Source organism: Artibeus jamaicensis, unplaced genomic scaffold (genome assembly GCF_021234435.1).
Source record: "Artibeus jamaicensis isolate MK-2021 breed Jamaican fruit bat unplaced genomic scaffold, CSHL_Jam_final contig_432, whole genome shotgun sequence".
Taxonomy (NCBI): Eukaryota; Metazoa; Chordata; class Mammalia; order Chiroptera; family Phyllostomidae; genus Artibeus; species Artibeus jamaicensis.
Genome location: NW_026521828.1, coordinates 9,547,504 through 9,569,802, shown reverse-complemented (window position 1 = coordinate 9,569,802; position 22,299 = coordinate 9,547,504). Strand labels below are relative to the sequence as shown.

The following is a 22,299-nucleotide window of genomic DNA, read 5'->3' as shown; positions in this document are numbered from 1 at the left end:
GGGTTGTGACACTGTATGTGGGGGTGGGGTCAGAGAGCGGCAGTGGCGTTTGTTCGGCTCTCTCTCGGATTTTGGTCCCCTCTGCTGCTTCCCACAAGCAAACTGGGCCCCCCTAGTGCCGGCTCCCGGGTGTGTGGGCCTGTGCACCCTCCAGGACCCTGTGGGTCTTTCCAGCAAACTCTCCGTGAGCCTGGGAATTTCTCCCAGTACCTCGAACCCAAAAGTTTCTCCAATTGGTGCTTTCAGGCTTTAACTCCCAGTGCTGGGGCCCTAGCCTGTGCGGTCTGTCTCACTGCTTGCTCCCTCACCTGGTTTATCTGCACGTGAATGTGTGACTGTGGTTAGCCAGCCGCCTTGTGCCCTCACTGGGTCTGATGGTTGCCACCCCACACCTGGGATCCGCCAGCTGCCGCCTGCGCTCCTGGGTCAGTCAGGTCGCATTTGCCTGCCCAACTCCGCTCCACCAGCCGCTGACTCCGCCCCTCTTACCTGACTGGATGAATGGTTTGTTGTTGTTGGACTTCTGTACAGTTCAATTTTCTGTGTTTTGGTTGTGTTTTGTTACTAAAACTTTGTTGTCTTTAAACTTGGTTGGGTGAGGAGGCACAGAGTTTCCACCTACGCCTCCATCTTGGCCGGGAGTCTCTTTTCTTCAGTTTTTATTCTTCTTTGCTTTCAATGTGCTGATTGCCATGACCAACAAATTTGACAACCACTTTGATTTTGTGCTCTCTTAATTAAATCTTACTCTGTGATACAAAGGGTTGTGATTTCTTGCTTTTTAAAACAGTGGTTCTTAAATTTGGATCACAGGCCCCTTTGAGAATATGAGGAAAGCCACAGAGCATCTTCCCAGAAAAATGCACATTACAGTCATAGTTGTGTTTGTGATTTCATGATCCTCAGTCCAGGAGTCGCTGCACTGGGACATCCCAGCAAAATGTAAGCATCTGTTTGTGATGTGTGAGGTGCAGCAATGCCTGCTGTGCAATGAGTGCACACTAGGTTAGTGCAGCACACAATAGAGTTTTATGGCAGTAGCTAGAGGACCTGGTTAGGGGAGGGTTGGTATTAAGTTGGGAGATGTTGGAGTATATTTGTTTGCCAGTGGGCGTGATCCAGTAGAGAGAAAAACATTGCTGAGGTGAGAGGGAAATCAGAATTGCCAGAGCAATATACTTGAGTAGGTGGGTGGGAACGGGATCTAGAGAGCAAGGGATGAGAGTGGTCCTAGCCAGGGCATAAACTGTTCATGCATAGTAACAGGAGAAGATAGTAAGGAAGTATGGGCATGGATGCTGGTAGGTGTATGGATTAGGTGGTAGGAGCTTGTTTGATTTTCTTAGCTAAATAAACTTGGTTCTCCATTGATACTGAGGGTGAGGGCGGAGGTATGGAGGTTTGACTAGCAAGAAGAGGTATGATATTAGTTTGTAGGGGCAAGGAGAGGAATCGGATACAGGAAATGTAATAGGAATGCCAGGCAGGGTATATGAATGAAAGTGTAAAATTTATCCATTGAGTCAACCTTAGCTTACATAGTGAGAAAATCTGGCTTCCTACCCACCCACACATATATGATGCAGTAACGGGAACCTTTCTGTCCTGAAAACAGGTTTCCTGTTTTGCAAACACTAGTGCTGTTTTTTATTTTTGTCTTTTTTTTACTGTCACTTTAGCTAATAACTGGTGGCAATTTTGCCACCCAGGGGACATTTGGCAGCATCTGGAGTTAGTTTTATTTTTCACAACTGATGCAGCATTTGTTACTAGCATCTGGTTTGTAGAGGTGAGGGATGCTACTAAACATTCTGCAAAGCACAGGACAGCCTTCCACCACGAAGAGTAATCCAGCCCCAAATGTCAGTAGTGCAGAGGTTGAGACACTGAGCATATCATTGTCCAAAGTTGCTGGGATTTAACTTTTTTTGTTTGCAAAACTGTTTCCTTGTTTGATTGTCCTTGACTTTCACAAAATAACTCTTATATTGAGTTATCAGAATATGCATATCACATCAGCCTCGTTTTCAATTTTAAATGAGGCAAAATGGAGGCTGTCCTTTAATTCAGTCTCAAGTGTGGGATTAATTTAATGTTATCAGAAGTAAATTTGGAACAAAGAGTTTTTTATCTGGATGAATATAATAGCAGGATATTCTCAAGATTGAGCCTGAGGCCAGTATTATCTTCACTTGGGACTTGAGTATACTTTGTTCTGAATTTCAAAATGAACTTTGAGTAATAAGTAGTATTAGTTCTTTCTTTCAATTGTGACTTTATGAAGTTTCAGTCTCTATCTTATCTGAATTAACTCTTAATTCTAAAGTTTGGCTTATATCTACTACTTTTCAATGCCTATAGGCTATGGGTAGAAAGCAAAAAGTGCTTAATTCAGACTTAATTCTCAAGTACTGGTAGATAGGAAACACTGGAATAATGAGAGCAAGGAAACGCTTCATACGCTAGTTTCAGTCTACCACCCGCGTTCTGCGTGAGCTCTGGTGGCTTCACTTACTGCGGGCCACCTGTGTGTACATTGTACGTACAAGTGCTCTGAAAAGTACACGGTTCCTCACGTTCACTCACTTTACAAAGTGAAGTTAATGGAATGTGAGATTCCTAGTAAATGAAAGGCTGTTATTAGTGATGACACTTGAATTTCAAAATGATAAAAATTGATGGTAAGTGACTTTCAGTGCTTTAAAAAAAAGATTTATTTTGAGTCTTCAGAATGCTAATAGTAAACTGGAGCTCTAAGCAGACTTAAAATTTAATGTTTGTTGGAAAACAGACTTCTGGCCAAGATGGAGGCATAGGTAGACACACTGTGCCTCCTTGCACAACCAAAATAAGGACAACAACAATTTAGAAACAAAATAACAACCAGAACTGACAGAAAATTGAACTGTATGGAAGTTGGATAGCCAAGGAGTTAAAATAGACACATTCATCCAGACCAGTAGGTCGGGCTGAGGCTGGCGGCCGAGCAGAGAGGGGCTGACTGGGTGGCGGTCCCACATTTGCATGTAGATAAACCAGGCAAAATTGGGGAGCAAGACAGACCGCGTAACCCGGGGTGCCAGTGCTGGGAAATAAAGCCTCAAAACACCATTGAAAACACCTGTGGGGGTTGAGGCACAGGGAGAGACTACCAGCCTCACAGGAGAGTTTGTAGGAGAGACCCACAGGGTCCTAGAACATGCACAAGCCCACCCACCTGGAAACCAGCACCAGAAAGGTCCAGTTTGCTTGGGGGAAGTGGCGGAGGGGACTGAGGTCCAACAGTCCCCTCAGAGCGGAGCAAGCAGAGCTTGAGGGTGGAGCAAGTGCCATTGTTCCCTCTCTGACCCCGCCCCCACATACAGCATCACAACCCAGCAACTGGGTTGCCCTGCCTAGTGAACACTTAAGGCTCTACCTCTCATACATACCAGGCATAACAAGGCAAAAAATGGCCCAACAAAAGAAAAGATCAAAGCTCTATAGCAAATACAACTAAGTGACCAAGAGATAGCCAGCCTATCAGATGTACAGTTCAAAGCACTGGTGATCAGGATGCTCACAGGATTGGTTAAATTTGGTCACAAATTAGATGAAAAAATTAAGGCTACGCTAAGTGAAATGTAGGAAAATGCACAGGGAACCAATAGTGATGGGAAGAAAACTAGGACCCAAATCAATAGTGCAGACCAGGATGAAGAAAGAAACATCCAATCAGAAAAGAATGAAGAAACAAGAATTCAAAAAAATGAGGAGAGGCTTAGGAACCTCCAGGAGATTCTTAAGCCTCTTTAAACCTTCCAACACCCTGAATTACAGGGGTACTAGAAGGAGAAGTAAAAGAGCAACAAGTGGAAAACTTATTTGAACAAACAATAAAGGAGAACTTCCCCAATCTGGCAAAGGAAATAGACTTCCAGGAAATCCAGGAAGCTCAGAGAGGCCCAAAGAAGTTGAACCCAAGGAGGAACACACCAAAGCACATCATAATTATATTAGCCAAGATTAAAATGAAGGAGAGAATCCTAGAAGCAGCAAGAGATAAGGGGACAGTCACCTACAAAGGAGTTCCCATCAGACTGTCAGCTGATTTCTCAAGAGAGACCTTGCAGGTAATAAGGGGCTGGAAAGAAGTATTCCAAGTCATGAAAGGCAAGGACCTCCATCCAAGGTTGCTCTATCCATACTCTGGTTTCTCTTCAGATCGTATAAATCTTTCACCTTTTACCAAAATTGCTCTATCCAGCAAAGCTTTCATTTAGAATGGAAGGGCAGATAAAGTGCTTCTCAGATAAGGTCAAGTTAAAGGAGTTCATCATCACCAAGCCTTTATTATATGAAATGTTAAAGGGACTCATCTAAGAAAAAGAAGATAAAAAACATGTATAGTAAAATGACAGCAAACTCACAATTATTAACAACCACACCTAAAACAAAAACAAACTAAGCAAACAACTAGAACAGGAACAGAACCACAGAAATGCAGATCACATGCAAGGATAGCAACAGAGGAGTGGGGGAAAAGATATGGAGGACAAGTAGTATAGATGGTAGGTAGAAAATAGACAGCAGGAGGGCAGGAGTAGTGTGGGAAATGTAAAAGCTAAAGAACTTATGACACATGGAGATGAACTACAGGCAGGGAAAAGTGGGTGGGAGGGGTGTGCAGGGTAGAGGGGAATGAAGGGGGGAAATGGGACAACTGTAGTAGCGTAATCAATAAAATATATCAAAAAAAACCAATAGCAATAATCCATGCCACATTTTAAAAAATTCCACCAACTTCCTTTTCTTGAGTTTGTTTTCTCAAGTGACCCTTTTCATAAGCTTTCTCACATAAAAAGATGTCATAAAAGTCTCGAGTTTTGAATTTAGTTGTATTTTCAATTTTACTTTGATGCATTTTGTATTTTTAAATTTAGTGTTATTCTAAGATCTGGCCAGGAGAGGGCACATGAGAACTTTGGATTTTAAAATTGTGTATTCTATTACAATTGTCCCAATTTTTTTTCCTTTTTGCCCCCTGCCATCTACCCCACACTTCTTTCCCATAGCCAATCCTCTGAATTAAGTACCCAACTTGGAGTAATAATTTACTTTGGTTATAGTAGTTTCGTATTTACTTGATTATTCATTTAATGAACATTTGAGCCCTGACAGTACTGTAGGTACCCATAAAACTTTGTCATTATTTATTCAAAGTGCGATTAATTTATTAAGCATCATAATCAATTCATTGAGTATATTGAGGATTGAGACTGCGCTAGATATGGGGGATCATGATACTGGGATTTATGAGAAATATGTACTTGGTCATTCAGATGACCTTTCCCGTGTCTGTTGGAGTAGAGATGGGAGTGGATTGCAAGAGACCCTGGAGACGATGTAGTTCGGTTCCTCTTTTCACAGACAAACGGAGTCCTAGAGAGGTAATGGACTTAGTGCACCTAAAGTTGATTACTGCTGTGTGGAGACCTACGTGAACATGGCTGTAAACATGAGAAGACTTGAAATTATGTAATACAAAGTTTACAGTTCACGGGATTTTTTTTTTTTTTTGAGAACAGGAGAGATTAACTCTTTAGAGGGCCTAATTTAAGATTAATATTAGTGCTCTGGCCATGTGGCTCGATTGCTTGGAGCATTATCCCATACACCAAAAGGCTGGGGGTTCAGTTCCCGTCGGGGCATGTAGCTAGGTAGCGGGTTTGGTCCCTGGTTGGGGAGTGTGTGGGAGGTCACCAGTCATCGATGTCTCTCACATCGAAGTTTCTCTTTCTCACTGTCTTGTTCTCTCTCTCAAATCAGTAAACATTTAAAAATAAATAAAATTAAGACTACACATCAGTGTTTATCATCTTTCAGACACTGTAGGATATGGCACATTAATTATTCATCTACCTACAACACAATGAAATACTAGTCTCCTCATTCTGAATAGAATATGTAAAATTTATTGAATCCTACTAAGTGTCAGATTAAGTATATAACTTCCAGCATCTCATTTGAGCTTCTGAAGAAATCTGTGACGTGATTACTGTTATTACTCCTTCTACAGTTGAGAAAAGATCTGGAAAGTCATGTGACTTCCCTAAGATCATTCACTTAGTAAATTAGAGTTAGAATTCAGATCCAGGTCTGCTCGACTCCATGGTCCCTGTCCTCGTCCCCTGGCTTACAGTTTCAGTAGGAAATCCTGCCTTTTGACATCATGCGCTCTAGTTTTGTGCTTTTCATTGAAAACACCGGAATTTAAATGCCGATGGGAAAGGTACATCTGCATTTGTCAGGTACTTAGATGGCGCTGATCTTAGTATTACGATGTAAAATGGTTGCTTGAGGTGGCATGGGAGAAACGAGCCGCTAGAAGAAGGTTTGATTTAAAAGTTCTGTCGCCCGAATGGTTTGAGGGCGACAGACCAAGGCCTTGCAGGCGTGTCATCCAGTTGCATATGTCATGTGAGAACCGGCCCACGCACAACAACTTTGAATTCTGACGTTGGGTTAGACATTTACTCATTGTCCATCTGCCGGTGTTGTCATTGGCGCTGGAACACGAAGGATGTCACACGTGCCCTTACGATGCTCAGATCCGTACCCTCGTAGCACTCACCGGACTGTAGCCAATTTATTACAGTGCGGTGGTCCAGCTTGCTGCTGTGTGGCTGCCAAGAACAGGGACTGAGACAGCTGAGGGACCGGTTGTCTGGGAGGAGGACTAGGTGATGTTTCACACTGAGGTGACATTTGAGGTAGGACTTTAAACAGGGGAAGCATTTCATTCAGGAGACAATGAGGGAGGAGAAAACTGTTAGCAAAAGTGTAAAGGGACAAAAGCAAAGCCGTATTCAGGGAATAGTGTCTTTGTGGCTAGCTCATACAGTGAATGAGCAAAAAGGCCTGGTTGGGGTTAGATTAGGAAAGGCCTTCTGTGTCTTGGTCAGGACTTCAGGTTCTGACTATGGGCAGTGGGGGAGCACGGACGTTTGTTGTGTTACCTGGGTATATCCAGATGGATACAAGAGCAGACAATGTGGTGAACCCCCATGAACCCAGCGCTCAACATCAACAATTGTTAACACCTGGCTCATCTTGTTGTATCCACAGCTTCTTATTCTGAAACAAATTCCAGCCCCTGTGTTATATCATCCATAAATATTTCACTGCAGATCTCGTAGAGAAGAATCAGATGTCCATGTAACATTCAAATTTCCTATGGTTAAGTAGCTATTTAACCACTGATAATAGTTTACACATCAAAATGCATTATTTCTCCTAAGTCTCTTAATTTGTTGGTTCTTTGTTCAGTTCTCTCTCCCTACCCCTCCGCTTCTAGTTTGTTGAAGAAAATGGGTTTTTGTCTTGTAGAGTTTTGTAAATCCTGTATTTTGCTGAGTGCATTCTCCTGGTGATGTTTGATATGTTCTCCTGTCTCTGTATGTCCTGTATTGAATCTAGAGGCTTGATCAGTTCAGGTTCATTTTTTGTGGAAAGACTATTTCATGGATAGTAGGTGGTATGTTCTTCCATTGGGAGACACATCATGGTGGCTTTATCCATTAATTTCTTAAGGATTTTAAAAGGATGCTTTGTCTTCTTACCCAACAAAGTTGAGGAAATCCACATGTGAGGTCAGGGATCCATTATATCTTCTTTAAATCTGCTTTTGAGCTGGGCTGACTTATAATACAGTCAATAATGCCCTGGCTGGTGTAGCTTGGTGGATTGAGCATGGGCCTGTGCACCAAGGGATTGAGGTTCAATTCCCAGTCAGGGCACATGCCTGGGTTGCGGGCCAGTTCCCAGCAGGGAATGCACGAGAGGCAACCATATGTCATGTGAGACTGATATTTTTCTCCCTCTCTCCTTCCCTTCTCTTCCCCCTCTAAAGATGAATAAATAAAGTCTTAAAAAAAAAAAGAAAAAATATTTATTGGCTAGTGAGAGCAAGAGATCTTGGGTAAATATTTATTATTTGACTTATACAAGTTATTAACTTTTCACTCTTAGCCTTCAATAAACTAGCTCTTTGTGCTATTTTATGTAAAAGCAGCCCTATTAGTGAATATATCTGGAATGTTTCCACTTGTGATCCTTAAGTAGTTTCTGTCAAAATGAAGCTGAGGTGGTTGAGAAGATACTCTGCAAAAAGATTCTAAGTATCTGTTGTTTTACAGGCTTCTCTCATCTCAGAGTGTTTTACCCCAGTCACACATCCACACAAGTGCTCCTCTTGACGTTTCTCGAAGATGGGAGAAGAAGAATAAAATTGTTTATCCTCCACAGCTGCCTGGAGAACCTCGGAGACCAGCAGTAAGTTTGGGGTAGAACTAATCTCTAAATTAAAAAATACTTTTTTTCTTTTCTTGATTCTAGAGATGGGGAAAAGGGAGGGAGAAAGAGAGGGAGAGAAACAATTGTTTGGTTGCCTTCTGCATATGCCCTGACTGGGGACTGAACCTGCAAACCAGGCAAGTGTCTTGACCAGGAATCAAACCTGTGACCTTTTGCTTTGCAGGATGACATCCAACCAACTGAGCCACACTTGCCAGGGCCAATTTCTAAATTCTGATGAAGAATTCTCACTCTTATGTGGCTACCAATGATTTATTATTCCATGTTAAGAAAAGAAAAAATATACAGCTATTGGCATGATTTATCACTTATCAAATTGGCATGATTTGCCATTTCTTTAATGGATAAAGAAAATATACTAGGTTTATCTCTTTGTAAGTTTAAAAAGATTGTATTCGTCTGCCTTCCTTGACTTCCTAGATGGACTCTAAAACTGAGCTAATAGTTTGAGGCTTCCTGATTTTTGATTCCAAGAGGCTTCCTAATGAATTTTTTAAAAAGATTTTAGCCCTGGGTGGTATAGCTCAGTGGATTGAGCACGGGCCTGCAAACCAAAGGATCTCAGTTTGATTCCCAGTCAGGGCACATGCCTGGGTTGCAGGCCATTTCCCAGCAGGGGATGCACAAGAGGCAACCATACATTGTTATTTCGCTCCCTCTCTCCTTCTCTTCCCCTCTAAAGATAAATAAATAAAATCTTTTAAAAAAGATTTTATTTACTTATTTTTAGAGAGAGGGAAAGATAGGGAGAAAGAGAGGGAGAGGAGCATCAGTGCTTGAGAGAAACATTAGTTGGTTGCCTCTTGCACGCCCCCACCTGGGGGCCTGACCTGCAATCCAGGCCTGTGTTCTGACTGGAACCCAACCAGCAACCTTTGGTTTGCAGGGCAGTGCCCAAATCAGTCAACCACACCAGGCAGGGCTTCCTAGTGAATTCTTGGTAATGGAGCGTGAGGAGTTGGCATGAATGACTTATAAACCATTGGCCAGCATTTAAATGAGATACAGTTTTCCAATGTTTTATATTTGAATATAGACACACTTGGTCATTCACAAACCTTTGAACCTAAGGTTTGAATTTAATCAAGCTTTGTCTTATTTTTAGCTGCTCAGAATTCTTTTACCCTCTTCAATTGCTTGTGATTGCTCTTGTTTGGGATACGCCCAATTTCCAGGTTAATGTGAATTTTCTGTTGAATATGTTTACATCTGTTAAAAAGTTTAAGCAAGTAGTAATAGCATAGACAAGATGGGAACATTTGAATCCTTAAGAAAATAAACTGTGCTAAGTACTTTAGAAATAGAATTACTGTGTTAATGATAAATCATACAGTTTAGTACACATCTTTTAAAGGCCTTTGGGATTGAAGTCTCTTGGCTAATCAATATCATCCAAGTATTTTCATTTTCTTAGTTTTTATATGAGCTTGACAACATAAATTTTATTAAGATTCACTTGCTCTCTAGGTATTGGTCTGAATTAGTACAGTTCTGTGTTTTTTTTCTTTTCTCATTTAAGGGAGTTAATTAATTAATTGATTTATTGGCAGCAATTGTGTTCTTTTTTTAATTTATCTTTTTCAAAATAGCTTTTATTTTTTAAAATATATTTTATTGATTTTGCTATTACAGTTGTCCCATTTCCCCCCTTCATTCCCCTCCACCCTGCACACCCCTCCCACCCACTTTTCCCTGCCTGTAGTTCATCTCCATGTGTCATAAGTTCTTTAGCTTTTACATTTCCCACACTACTCCTGCCCTCCTGCTGTCTATTTTCTACCTACCATCTATACTACTTGTCCTCCATACCTTTTCCCCCCCTCTCTCCCTCTCACTCCTCTGTTGCTATCCTTGCATGTGATCTCCATTTCTGTGGTTCTGTTCCTGTTCTAGTTGTTTGCTTAGTTTGTTTTTGTTTTAGGTGTGGTTGTTAATAATTGTGAATTTGCTGTCATTTTACTATACATGTTTTTTATCTTTTTTTTCTTAGATAAGTCCCTTTAACATTTCATATACTAAGGGCTTAGTGATGATGAACTCCTTTAACTTGACCTTATCTGAGAAGCACTTTATCTGCCCTTCCATTCTAAATGAAAGCTTTGCTGGATAGAGCAATTCTGGTAAAAGGTGAAAGATTTATACGATCTGAAGAGAAACCAGAGTATGGATAGAGCAACCTTGGATGGAGGTCCTTGCCTTTCATGACTTGGAATACTTCTTTCCAGCCCCTTATTACCTGCAAGGTCTCTCTTGAGAAATCAGCTGACAGTCTGATGGGAACTCCTTTGTAGGTGACTGTCCCCTTATTTCTTGCTGCTTCTAGGATTCCCTCCTTCATTTTAATCTTGAGTAATGTAATAATGATGTGCTTTGGTGTGTTCCTCCTTGGAACAAATTGTGTGGGACTCTGAGTTTCCTGGATTTCCTGGAAGTCTATTTCCTTTGCCAGATTGGGGAAGTTCTCCTTTATTATTTGTTCAAATAAGTTTTCCACTTGTTTCTCTTTTACTTCTCCTTCTGGAACCCCAATAATTCGGATGTTGGAAGGTTTAAAGATGTCCTGGAGGTTCCTAAGCCTGTCCTCATTTTTTTGAATTCTTGTTTCTTCATTCTTTTCTGATTGGATGTTTCTTTCTTCCTTCTGGTCCACTCCATTGATTTGGGTCCCAGTTTTCTTCCCATCACTGTTGGTTCCCTGTGCATTTTTTTCATTTCACTTAGTGTAGCCTTAATTTTTTCATCTAATTTGTGACCAAATTCAACCAATCCTGTGAGCATCCTGATCACCAGTGCTTTGAACTGTACATCTGATAGGTTGGCTGTTGCTTTGTTGCTTAGTTGTATTTGTTCTGGAGCTTCAATCTGTTCTTTCGTTTGGGCCTTTTTAAAAATCTTGTTATGCCTGTTACATAGTGAGGGGCGGGACCTTAGGTGTTCACCAGGGCAGGGCAACCCAGTTGCTGAGTTGTGATTGCTGTATGTGGGGGTGAGGTCCGAGAGGGAACAATGGCACTTGCTCTGCTCTCTGTTGGACCTCAGTCCCCTCTGCCACTTCCCCCAAGTAAACTGGGCCCTTCTGGTGCTGATTCCTGGGTGGTTGGGCTTGTGCATGTTCTAGGACCCTGTGGGTCTCTCCAATGAACTCTCTGGTGAGGCTGGGAGTCTCTCCCAGCACCTCAACCTGCACAGGTGTTTTCAATTGGTGTTTTGAGGCTTTATTTCCTGGTGCTGGGACCCTGGGTTGCATGGTTCGTCGTGTTCCCCAGTTTCGCCTGGTTTATCTGTGGGCGAATGTGGGACCTCCTGGTCCACCAGTCACCTCGTGTGCTGCACCCGTCTGCCATCCTTGCTGGGTCTGCTCGCCGCCTTGCTTCCCTGGGTCCGCCAGCCACTGCTTTGCTTCGACCCCTCTCTGTCCCAGCTGCCTGGGACAGACTCTGGCGAAGAAGAGTCTTTGTCCCTCCTACTGGTCTGGATGAATGTGTCTACTTTAACTTCTTGGTTGCTGAACTTCCATACAGTTCAATTTTCTGTCAGTACTGGCTGTTTTTAAATTGTTGTTGTCCTTATTTTGGTTGTGCGAGGAGGCACAGTGTGTCTACCTACGCCTCCATGTTCGCTGGAAGTCCCTGATTAACTCTTTTTGTATCGTTTTTCCTCATTATTATGCAAGTGCCTGTGTGAAGACATTTGGCTTGATTTTATATAGGCACTTTGAGAAACCTAATTTGATATTCTATTTTGCACAGATTTTGTTTTAGTGAGTAATCCTTTTGGGGACTTTTGGAAAATACCTTAACATTTTCTGACTTTATAGTATTTCGTAAATTGACACTGGTGTTTCACTAATACCTATTATGACTAAAATATTATTGCCCTTCATAAATACCCACATTATTAACAGAAAATAATTTGCTCATCTAGCCACATAGTTCATGCATTGGGCCATCACGTGCGTTGCCCTTGGATTTGCCAGTCTGCTCACTGCAGACGTTTTAAACATTGGCTTTATTTCTAACTTAACAGTGGGCCAGATAATGTTTTCCATTCTGCCTCCCTCTGATCTTCAGCATCGGTATACGTAGTTGAACAAGTAATAGTGGATGGGTACCAAGTACATCTTAGGGGCATAAGTTAAAGTGAACATCACCAGTTTAGGCATGTTTTAGGCCACTCTCGTTATTTTTAAGACTACCTGTCTACTTTAGCTGGCACAAATTCCCAAATAATATAGTTTCCTGTGTAGACTTAACTTATATGCAATTTCATCATGGTAAAGAAAATAAGACAGAAATTAATACACTTCTTTTATAAATACTCATATTTTTAAATTGGGGCTTGAGTTTTTGCTATTGTAGTGTCTTTGAGAAAAAGGCTATGGTAAATAAAAAAAGTGTAATGAGACTACAGCATGAGGCAAAAGTAGGTTTACAGTTGAGTATATGAAACAGTTATTCTTGTATTTATTTATTATTGTTTTATTTTCCATACGAACTGTGAACCTACTTTTGCTCCTCACTGCACATCAAAACTGTTTGAATAACTATTTCCTTAACAGCCATATTTTCAATTCATGGATTAATTAAAATATTGATAAAAAGTCTTGCTTATTCCTTATTAATGTGGCTTCCCATAAAGTTCTTGCAGGGACTTTTATTCGGTAACACTTTTTTTGTCATTTGAATTATATGCATTTAAGAATAAATTAACTTCTTTAGAAGGTCCTGGCTTTGATGTTTCGTGACTTAGACTTACTTTTACTTTGTTGGTTAGCTGTTTTGTGCATTATACCCTGACTGTACCTCATGTGCTATATGGTTAGTTGCTATCAGTGGTATTTAACCAGGCCTTCTGACCTCCAGCTTTGGCGCTTTATTTACCATGCGAGGCTTATTTACTGAGACTTTGGTTTCCCTTCAGAAAGTGTCCTTAGGCATTGTACCTGCCTAAAGTAAATGTTGAGCTTTTTAGTTTTAGAAGAGGGTGATTGAATAACTTTCCTCTTTTTTGTAAACTCTTGAGTTCCTTTTTTCCCATGCTCTTGCCATGATTATAGTATCCTTGTTACACAATTTGAAGATAATCATATGCAATTCAGGTTTGAAGATAGGCCACCGTGGGATACCAAGAATTGAAAGGTTTTTATATAAAAGGTTTTTTTTAGTGTATTAATTTTTGCAGATTAATATTATCAGCCATGACAGTTCTTCTTTCCTCGCCAGTGCTCCCCAGGACACTTTACTGCTGAAAATGTAATTAGGGTACTGCTACAGTTTTCAGCCTGTCAGCTTCTATTGCAGCTCAGATGAAATCTGCTACAGATTAAAAGGTGGCCACTGGAGAAAACTGCTGTTTCTAAGGCATTTGAAAATTTCCTGTGGGAGTCAGAATGCTAGAAAATTCTGAGGTGTCCTTGCTATTGCGTGCCTTAAATGTTTTCTGATTCTTTCAAAGTGGCAGTATGTAGTTACTGGATCATATGTTTCATAATTTAGACCTAATTGTATTTCATTTGAGTAACTGTTTCGCACGTTATATTCTAGTTTAACTTTCCCTCATTTACTGTGTGGGTTATTTAATAGCGTGTGGGAATGGAAAGGAGGTGGGTTTTGGAGTCAGAGGGGGACTCCAGAGATGTGCCCCGCCAGACCTTGCGGCAGGAACACTCACGTACCTCCTACAGGGCACGGGTGCCTCTGTCCCAGCTCTGCCCCTCACAAGCTTTGCAGTCTCAGCCGAGTCCCTTGATTTCTCCGATTTCCACTTCGTAAAAGGATTGTAAAATGTTTACCCTCCCAACTCGATGTGTCAGATCAAATGAAGTAACGGGCTTGATAATTGCTTTGTAAACTATACATTGTTTATGGGTGATTGATTTAAAAAAAATTAAATAGGATATACCTACCATGGTAAATAGAAGGTAACAAAAGCTAAAACATTTACTAAGGTTTTAACATGTGCTAGGCAATGTAAGATGCTTTTTTAATGTAGGCTATTTTATTTAGTCCTTATTCATAGTTCTGAAGGTAGGTACTGTTACCTTTATTTCAAAGAAGAAATTTAGGCAGAGAGAGGTTAAGTAGCTGGGACCCTGGAGTTGTAAGTGGTGGAACTAGTATTCCAACCCAGGCAGTCTAGTACCCAGGCTCTTGACCGAGTGCCCAGAATATGGGCTTTCCTATGAAGATGGTTGTTTTCTCCATTTCAGTTGTTCTCTTCACTGACAGTGAACTCTTTTTATCTTGTACCTTTACTTTTGTTCTGTTCACCAACTACATGTCTTTAAAAATTATTTTCACTTAAATCTTTTACCATTTCTCTGGGTAAAAATATAGCAAATATTGGCACAAACTAGCAATTTTATAGGTTCTATTTTTTCCTTAGTAATTTTTTTATCATAGTGAGACTTTGGAAAATATATAACTTTGTTTAGGGAAAAGAAGTCTGCAGAATCTCAATAAAGTTTTTATTTCTTATGGCAGCATTTTTATTGGGCATAGAAAGTCAAAACTTTATTAACAAAGTATCCTTTAGTCAAAACTTTAGGATACTATTTTGTTGATATAAACTTGCTGAGGTTTTTTTCTGTCTGGCAGGAAATCTATCATTGTCGGAGACAAATAAAGTACAGCAGAGACAAGATGTGGTATTTGGCAAAATTGGTAAGCTAAAATGACCATTACCCTGTAATACTTAGGAAAAGAAGCTAAGCTATGACTCCCTCCCCAGGATTTGAAAAATCAAAAAAATTTGCCACAGTTTCTCTAAAAAGTGAGGAATATAACTGCATGTTCAGACAATTAGTAGGTAATCCAAAGACGATTGCCCAGAGATGAGTAATTTTGCTTAATTTTTACCTTTCTTCTAGAAACTGTGTCACATTGGATATGTAGATATTTAGAACAAAGGCATCAGGAATTTGGCTGTAGCAAGAGAATCCAGAAAGCAGGTTCACTCACCTGTAACAGTTGATTCAGCCTGTTTCAAAACTGTTGCTAAGTTAGTTTTTTTTGTTTTTTTTAATGAAATGTAGGGATGAGTGGAGACAAGCATAGCAAATATGCACGTGATGCATTTATCCCGCAGGAGAAAGGGCTGGCTCCAGAGCTCAGCGTGCTCCTTGCCAGCCGTGACCTCTCTCTGCCATGTCCGTGCTCTCTTAATTTTATTGAACTCCTAACAATCTAGGTTTTATGGTGAACATGTTTAAGCTTGATTACGACTTAACGAGGATGGCATCCCTTCTCAAACTTTTCTTCTGCCTGCATTTAGTTAACTATTTTAATAAAATTTTTTCCCAGTTTCATTGGGATATAATTGACTTACAACTACTTAGCTATGTTTAGAAGTTAGGTTATGTAAGGCCTTTTCATTGAAAAGAGAACATTGACTTTGTAAACTAATTTATTTTTTCTTGTCTGCCACCCTTTAACTCTAGATTCGAGGAATGTCCATTGACCAGGCTTTGGCTCAATTGGAATTCAGTGATAAGAAAGGAGCCCAGATAATTAAAGAGGTAAATTCACATTTGGTGCAAGGGGTGCATACATAGTTAGCTTGTGGGTGTTAGGCTCAACCTCAATTCTGAATTTCTGGGTGTTAATGCATAGGCTGTAGAATACAGATTTAGGTGCTCAGTTTTATTAATGTTCTCATACCTTTGGGATGTGGTGTGCTTTAAGCATTTTTTTCCTGAGATATTTTTATTTGCACCGGACAATTACATTTGAAGTGATAGTGATACATTTTATTTTTAATGGTTTGGGGTTTGAAATATTATTTATTTAAAAAAGAGTTTATGTATTTATTATTAGATAGAGGGGAAGGGAAGGAGAAAGACAGGGAGAGAAAAGTCAGCGTGAGAGAGAAATATCGATTGGTTGCCTCTTGTATGTCCCCACCTGGGGACCTGGCCCACAACCCAGGCATGTGCCCTGATGGGGAATCAAACCTGCAACCTTTCACTTTGCAGGATGATACTCAGCCAACTGAGCCGCGTTGGTCAGGACAGTATATTTTTTAGGATACTTTTCTTGGGTCAATTCCACAGCTGAGAGTTGATGATTTTCTAACTAGTTGAGTGGAAAGAGTGTGAGACTAGAGAGCCCTGGAGTCTGGTTGTTGCTCTGATATTTCTGTTGTGACCATCGGCAAGACACATCATGTGTCTGGTCCTGTTTTTTTTTATTTTAATTGATAAACTAGGTGGGATTGGATTGGATGATCTTTGAAGACCCAGCTCTAAACGTAGCTGATTCTATGTATAAATGTGCTGACGGTAATTGCATTAGCTCTTGTTTCGAAAAGCTGACTTGAAGACATCTAGGGATATCAGCATTATTCGCTATCCCTAAGTTAAATCTCTCACCTAAAGCCAGATCTTATCTTTTAGTTTAGTAAGTGAATGGTTAAGATCGATGGATTCAGGCTTCTAAGAAGTTCCATTGTAATGACTATATTTAATTCAATTCAGAATGCAATTACTAAGCATCTGTTATGTACCCAGGTTGTTCTGAGCTCTTTTACCTTTAAAGGAGTGAAAGATCTGGTTTCTCTTATTTCTGACAACAGTTGTCCTATTTTTTAAAATGTGCTTTGGAGGAAAGTGACTGAATTCAAAACATGTATGGAGTTTAATAATTCTTAAAGGAAATTTTTAGTATTATTTTCTCTTCTTGTCTGATGTTGTTAATGGTTATGGTAGATTTGAAGTTTAAGTATTTTCAATAACATTTAGCTCTTGAGCTTCTTGAACTTTTTGGCCAGTCTTGGACTCAGAGACATGACATTCATTACCAAGGGCGCTGCCACAAGGACTGCTGTCTCCTCCCTCACAGCGCACACGTCATCACAAACTTAGCTGGACGGGCTGTGTTCCTTGCATTTGCAGTTCTCATCTGAGGGAGGCAAACTTACGTATCCATTTTCTTTAGTGCCATTATCATTTGATACTCTTTTTAAAATTGACTATAAAATGGAGGCATGTGATTAGCAGTCATATAGAGGTAACAAGAAATGAGAAATTTAATTCCATTTTAGTTCAGGGTCAGCCATGTAAATGCCTTTCTTTTCCTTGTTTAAGATTCTTTTAGAAGCACAAGAGATGGCAGTGAGAGACCACAATGTGGAATTCAGATCCAATTTATACATAGGTAAGATCTTTACATTTTTTAGTGTTGGACAATTTCCTCTAGCAGCAATGCCAAGTTCTTTATCTAGAAACAGTCTTTGTTATCTAATTACTTAGGACTGGGTTTGCCAGTGAAAATTGCTGGTAATAGCTTATTCTTCAGCCTTACAGCATGCTTATATTAATCTGTTGTAAATGGTGACAGCCTTACTGCCTTATTATTACCTGTTCTCTAATGAAACTGAGGCTACGAAGCCTACTGCCCATAATTATTGAATAATAGATACCGAGATGTTATACAGAGTGGTCCTTTAATCATAATAAAACTGAGAGAACATAACCAATTTTGTTTTAAATGAATTATTTCTCAACCTGAAGAAGGTAAATAAAAGGATCATAGGTGGACTTAAATCTTTTTTTATAATGTGCCGAGCTCATTGCCTTATCTACAAAGGTGCCCTGTAAGTTAACCTTGCAGTTACCAGAGTGGAACATCCACTGAACTATGAACATCAAGTTCATGAGTCTTGCAAGGCTCGGATGACCCAGACGCGTTTGTCGCCCTCTGGTGTTCCATCCTGAAGCACCGTCTCTGCTTCTGTGTGCTCGTTCCACGTCAAATTACACTCGTGTGAGCAGAGTGCTTTGGGAAGCGTTTGTACAGAATATAAGAGATTTTTTTTGTAGCATACCTTCACACAGCTCTTTTTCCAGAAAGACATCAGCATCTATTACAGAACTCTCTTGCCCCTCCCTTCCCCACAGCAAAGTGGAACAGTCGTTGGAGTTAATGCTTTTCTCCCACGTCAGCAGCAATTACTCCTAACCTCAGCAGTTTTGTAATCAAACAAAGATGTTGATGTCGAAGCAAAGTTTTTCCATCTGCCAGGCCTTCATAAAGAAGGATTATTTTATCCAGAGATACTGTAAATTCAAGATATAGGGAGCTATTAATCGAATAGAGGGAAAAAGGCTGAATCATTATGGGTGAAATTAGTTGTACCTTACAAGTTCTCAATAATTAGAGTAAAAAAAATGTCCGCGTCCTGCTTCGTGACATAACTGCTGTGTAGTGGAGACACTTACTCTCTTTCAGTGGAGATCTTACCTCAGCTCACCTGGAATCGATGCTGCAACCACAGCAACTTGGGAAATTCAAATGAGCTTTGCAATTGAAATATCTTATTTTGAAGCTGAAACTTGTATAACTAGATATTTTCTGGTACATGCGTGCATGCAGAAGGAAATCAGCATGGCAACTCAGAAGACACAGGGCCGTAGTAGTTAATCGTAGGCATTCTCTTCTGGGAGCAGCAGAGTCAGTAACCCTGGGAGAGCCCAGAGTGGCTGGAAGAGACAAAGTAGATGCGGAGCAAGCGTGTGTCCTCCAGGCCTCCGGGTGACCTTTCCTGTGCTGTGGCTGAATAACAAGTCAAACTTAATTAATTTTATTCCATTTCTTAGGAATGTTTGGGCGTTTTAGCTGATAGAGAACACTTTGTAATGGAATTCAGACACAAATGAAATAGAATTTGTCTTTAAGTCCACTTTAATAATTGAAGTAGAGAGAGATAAGGTGAGGAGCTTAATCCTGTCCTCCTAAATAAATGAGCAACATCCATTGTTGCCATTTAGCAAAAATAAACTTAACCAATCCTGTGTAGGCCTTTAATTTATTGGTTTCCTTATGTACATTTCTGCTGAAAAATCTGTGCCTCACCTGCACTCTCTTTTCACGTAGTTCTGTGTGAAAATCTCTCTTTAAAAAAAAAAATCTGGCTCTGGCTGGTGTAGCTCAGTGGATTGAGCACCAGCCCATGAGCCAAAGAATCACAGTTTGATTCCCAGTTAGGGCACATGCCTGAGTTGCAGGCCAGTTCCCAGCAGGGGACACATGAGAAGCAACCATTTATATTTCTCCCCCTTACTCCTTCTCTTCCCCTCTAAAAGATAAATAAATAAATAAAATATTTGATTTATTATTTATTTTTAGAGAGCAGGGAACGGGGGGGGGGAGAAAGTGAGGGAGAGAAACACTGATGCGTGAAACATCAACTGCTTGCTTCTTGCAGGCCCCGGTTACGGGGACTGCCCGCAACCCAGGCATGTGCCCTGACTGGGATTCCAATTAGTGACCTTTCGGTTTGCAGGCTGACGCTCAGTCCACTGAGCCACACCAACCAGGGCAAAAATCTTTTTTCTTAAGTTGGGCAGGTAGTTTGGATTTGTCTTATGATTTAAAAACTCTTCTGCTAAGTATTTTATTTCCTGATTTCATTATGGGTGAAAAGGAGATGAGTATGCTTAGGAAGATGAGGTATCTTACTGTGAGGTAGCAGACATTTTATCCTTGTTTTGCCAAACTTCCCTGATGAGAATCATTTGAGGTTCTTGTTAAAAATATAGATTCCATCCCTAGCTGGTGTGGTTCAGTGAATTGAGCACTGGCCTATGAACCAAAGGGTTGTCAGTTCGGTTCCTAGTCAGGGCACACACCTGGGTTGTGGGCCAGGTCCCCATTAGGGTCCCCCCATTAGGGGACAACATGAGAGGCAACCACACATTGATGTTTCTCTTTCTCTCTTTCTCCTTCCCTTCCCCTCTTTCTAAAAATAAATAAATAAAATATTAAAAATAAAAGTAAAAATACAGATTTCAGGGCCTTATCACAGACTCACTGGATCTGAAACCCTAGGGAGAGGCCTGGGTATGTACCCTAGTGATTCTAACCTGTAAAATGTAGGTAACTGTAAAATGGTGTCGTGTTCTTGGAAAAGGTCTAGACAATTTATTCCATAGACTTCTTTTAAGATTTTGAAAGACTGGTTACTTGTCGGCTACCATTTCATCTCAGCAGTGGCTCTTTCTGGCACCTGAAATAAGCAAGCATAGGTATTTTAAAGAAGTGCTCTTTGGTAGCATATGTTCTCATTATACAGTAATTCCTTCAAGTGCCTGTCATCAGTCTAAAGCTAATACCTGGTGTTGCATGACCACAGACTTTGAAAGTTCATTTCCCTTTCAAACTTATAATGATGACAAATGACACTGTGAATAGCCTTAACAAGTGGACGTGGACTAATAAAATGTCACTGCTTGGTGATTCACAGCATCTAGAGTGACTCACTAGAGAAACTGATTGACTGACTTTGTAAATTAGTCTTCTGGGCTGAGAGTGATGAGGCGGGGTGGGAGGGTTACTAATGTTAGACCCTCAAGGTTCTCATTTCCCTAAATACTAGTAATAGAAATATTGACATTACTTTAAATCCATGTTTTCTATTGGGCATTACCTTTAGAAGGTTGCTCTCATTTTTGAGATGTCTTAATGTTTCTTTCATTCAAAAGGTTTTTGAGTGCTTTTCGTGGGTACACTGTGCACCCAGTTAGGTGTTGGTATGTCTTTCATTTCAAATGTTTAGCACATGTTTTGTTCTTTGGCAGTAGTAGCCCTTTGGAGGGATGCATGAATTGTTCTTCTGAGTTGGAATAAAACCACGTGCACTCTTAGTACTATATGTTCTTAGAAAACTTTGAAACTTATTTTAGAATTTGAGCAAACTTACCAGAGATGTCTGTATTGAAAACATGATCTTAATTAGCAGAGGATATATTTTAAAGTCATTTCTATGTCTTGTGCAGCCTGAACTTTTGGGGCAATACAAAAGGAGTAGAAGTTTGGTTGAAGAAGGGGAAACATGAACACTTACATGGTTTGGGACCAAAAAGAGTAATAGAGATAAATGGAATTGGTGTAGAGAAGAGGAGGTCTGTATGGATTCGGAAACTGGACTGTTGAAGAGAGGCTCTGGGGGATCTGAAAGAGTGTTCAGGAGAAAAGATGACTGTCGCAATGAGGTGACCCCGTGAGCAAAGGTGCATGGTTTGGAAGGGGCCATAGCTGGGTGGTACGCTGAGTGGAATAGTGTGAAGGAAGAGAGGGTTCTACCGAGAACAGATAGAATCCAAAGGGTGGCGTGGGCCTAGGTGCCAGGGAGGTGAACATGGCAGCCTGTGGCATTTGGGTAAAGTCATATCAAAGGAGAAGCACAGAAGGTTTTTGGTTAAGAGCTTTATGTTAGTAAGTCAGTGCTTTAACTGTAAGCAATGGTTTTGAGGTTGTGCTGTGTGGCCTCCGGGGGTGGGGCCGGTTCAAACAGAAAGGCTGCTTGAGATCTTGTTCATTATTACATCCTTGGAGCCCAGGATGGAGCCTGGCACCCAGTAGGAGCTCAGAAATATTTGTTGGGTGAATGAATGGCACAGTTTTGAATCTGTCCCCAACCATATTTCAGCAGGAACAGACCCACCTGACAGTGGGCTTCTATGGATTGTTTCATTTTAACTGAAATGGTTCCATACAAATGCACTTTGAAACCCCTAATGTGCAAAATTAGTGGAGAAAAAACTTGAGGAGGGGAGACCAAAAACCAATTTGGAATCTACATTCCAAGTCCTGATTTCAATCAGGCTGCAGAGAGACTGTGTTGTGTTCTCACATTAGAGTATATTACACCATCCTGGTGTTCCAGAAGAATTTATATTTTTGCTTTGACATAAAAAAATGATGGCATTATGTGCCATAAAGATAGACAGATGATATTTTATGGCCTGAGGATGCACTCATGACTGGCATTTAGCAGGTAATGAGCCTCTACTCTTTGGTGTTTGGGGGAAGATGGAAGGAAGATGGTAGTCAGTGTAGACCTGACAGTGCTGATCATGGTGTTTTGATATGTTGTGGAGTGTCGCACTGTTAGCTGGTGTGGAAACTTCTCTCACCGGAGTGGTGTTCCTTTTCTGAGAGCGTTCGG

At 40.5% G+C, this 22,299-nt stretch overlaps 1 protein-coding gene across 3 annotated transcripts in view; it reads left to right on the top strand.

The window, feature by feature from the left end:
• MRPL22 (mitochondrial ribosomal protein L22) overlaps positions 1–22,299 on the top strand; it is a 29,689-nt gene that overhangs the window by 5,156 nt on the left and 2,234 nt on the right. For all 3 annotated transcript variants that reach the window (XM_037152273.2, XM_037152274.2, XM_037152275.2), the window contains 4 exons: positions 8,178–8,313; positions 14,952–15,017; positions 15,794–15,871; positions 17,438–17,507. In XM_037152273.2, the coding sequence (XP_037008168.1) occupies positions 8,178–8,313; positions 14,952–15,017; positions 15,794–15,871; positions 17,438–17,507 (350 nt within the window). The remainder of the gene's footprint in view (positions 1–8,177; positions 8,314–14,951; positions 15,018–15,793; positions 15,872–17,437; positions 17,508–22,299) is intronic.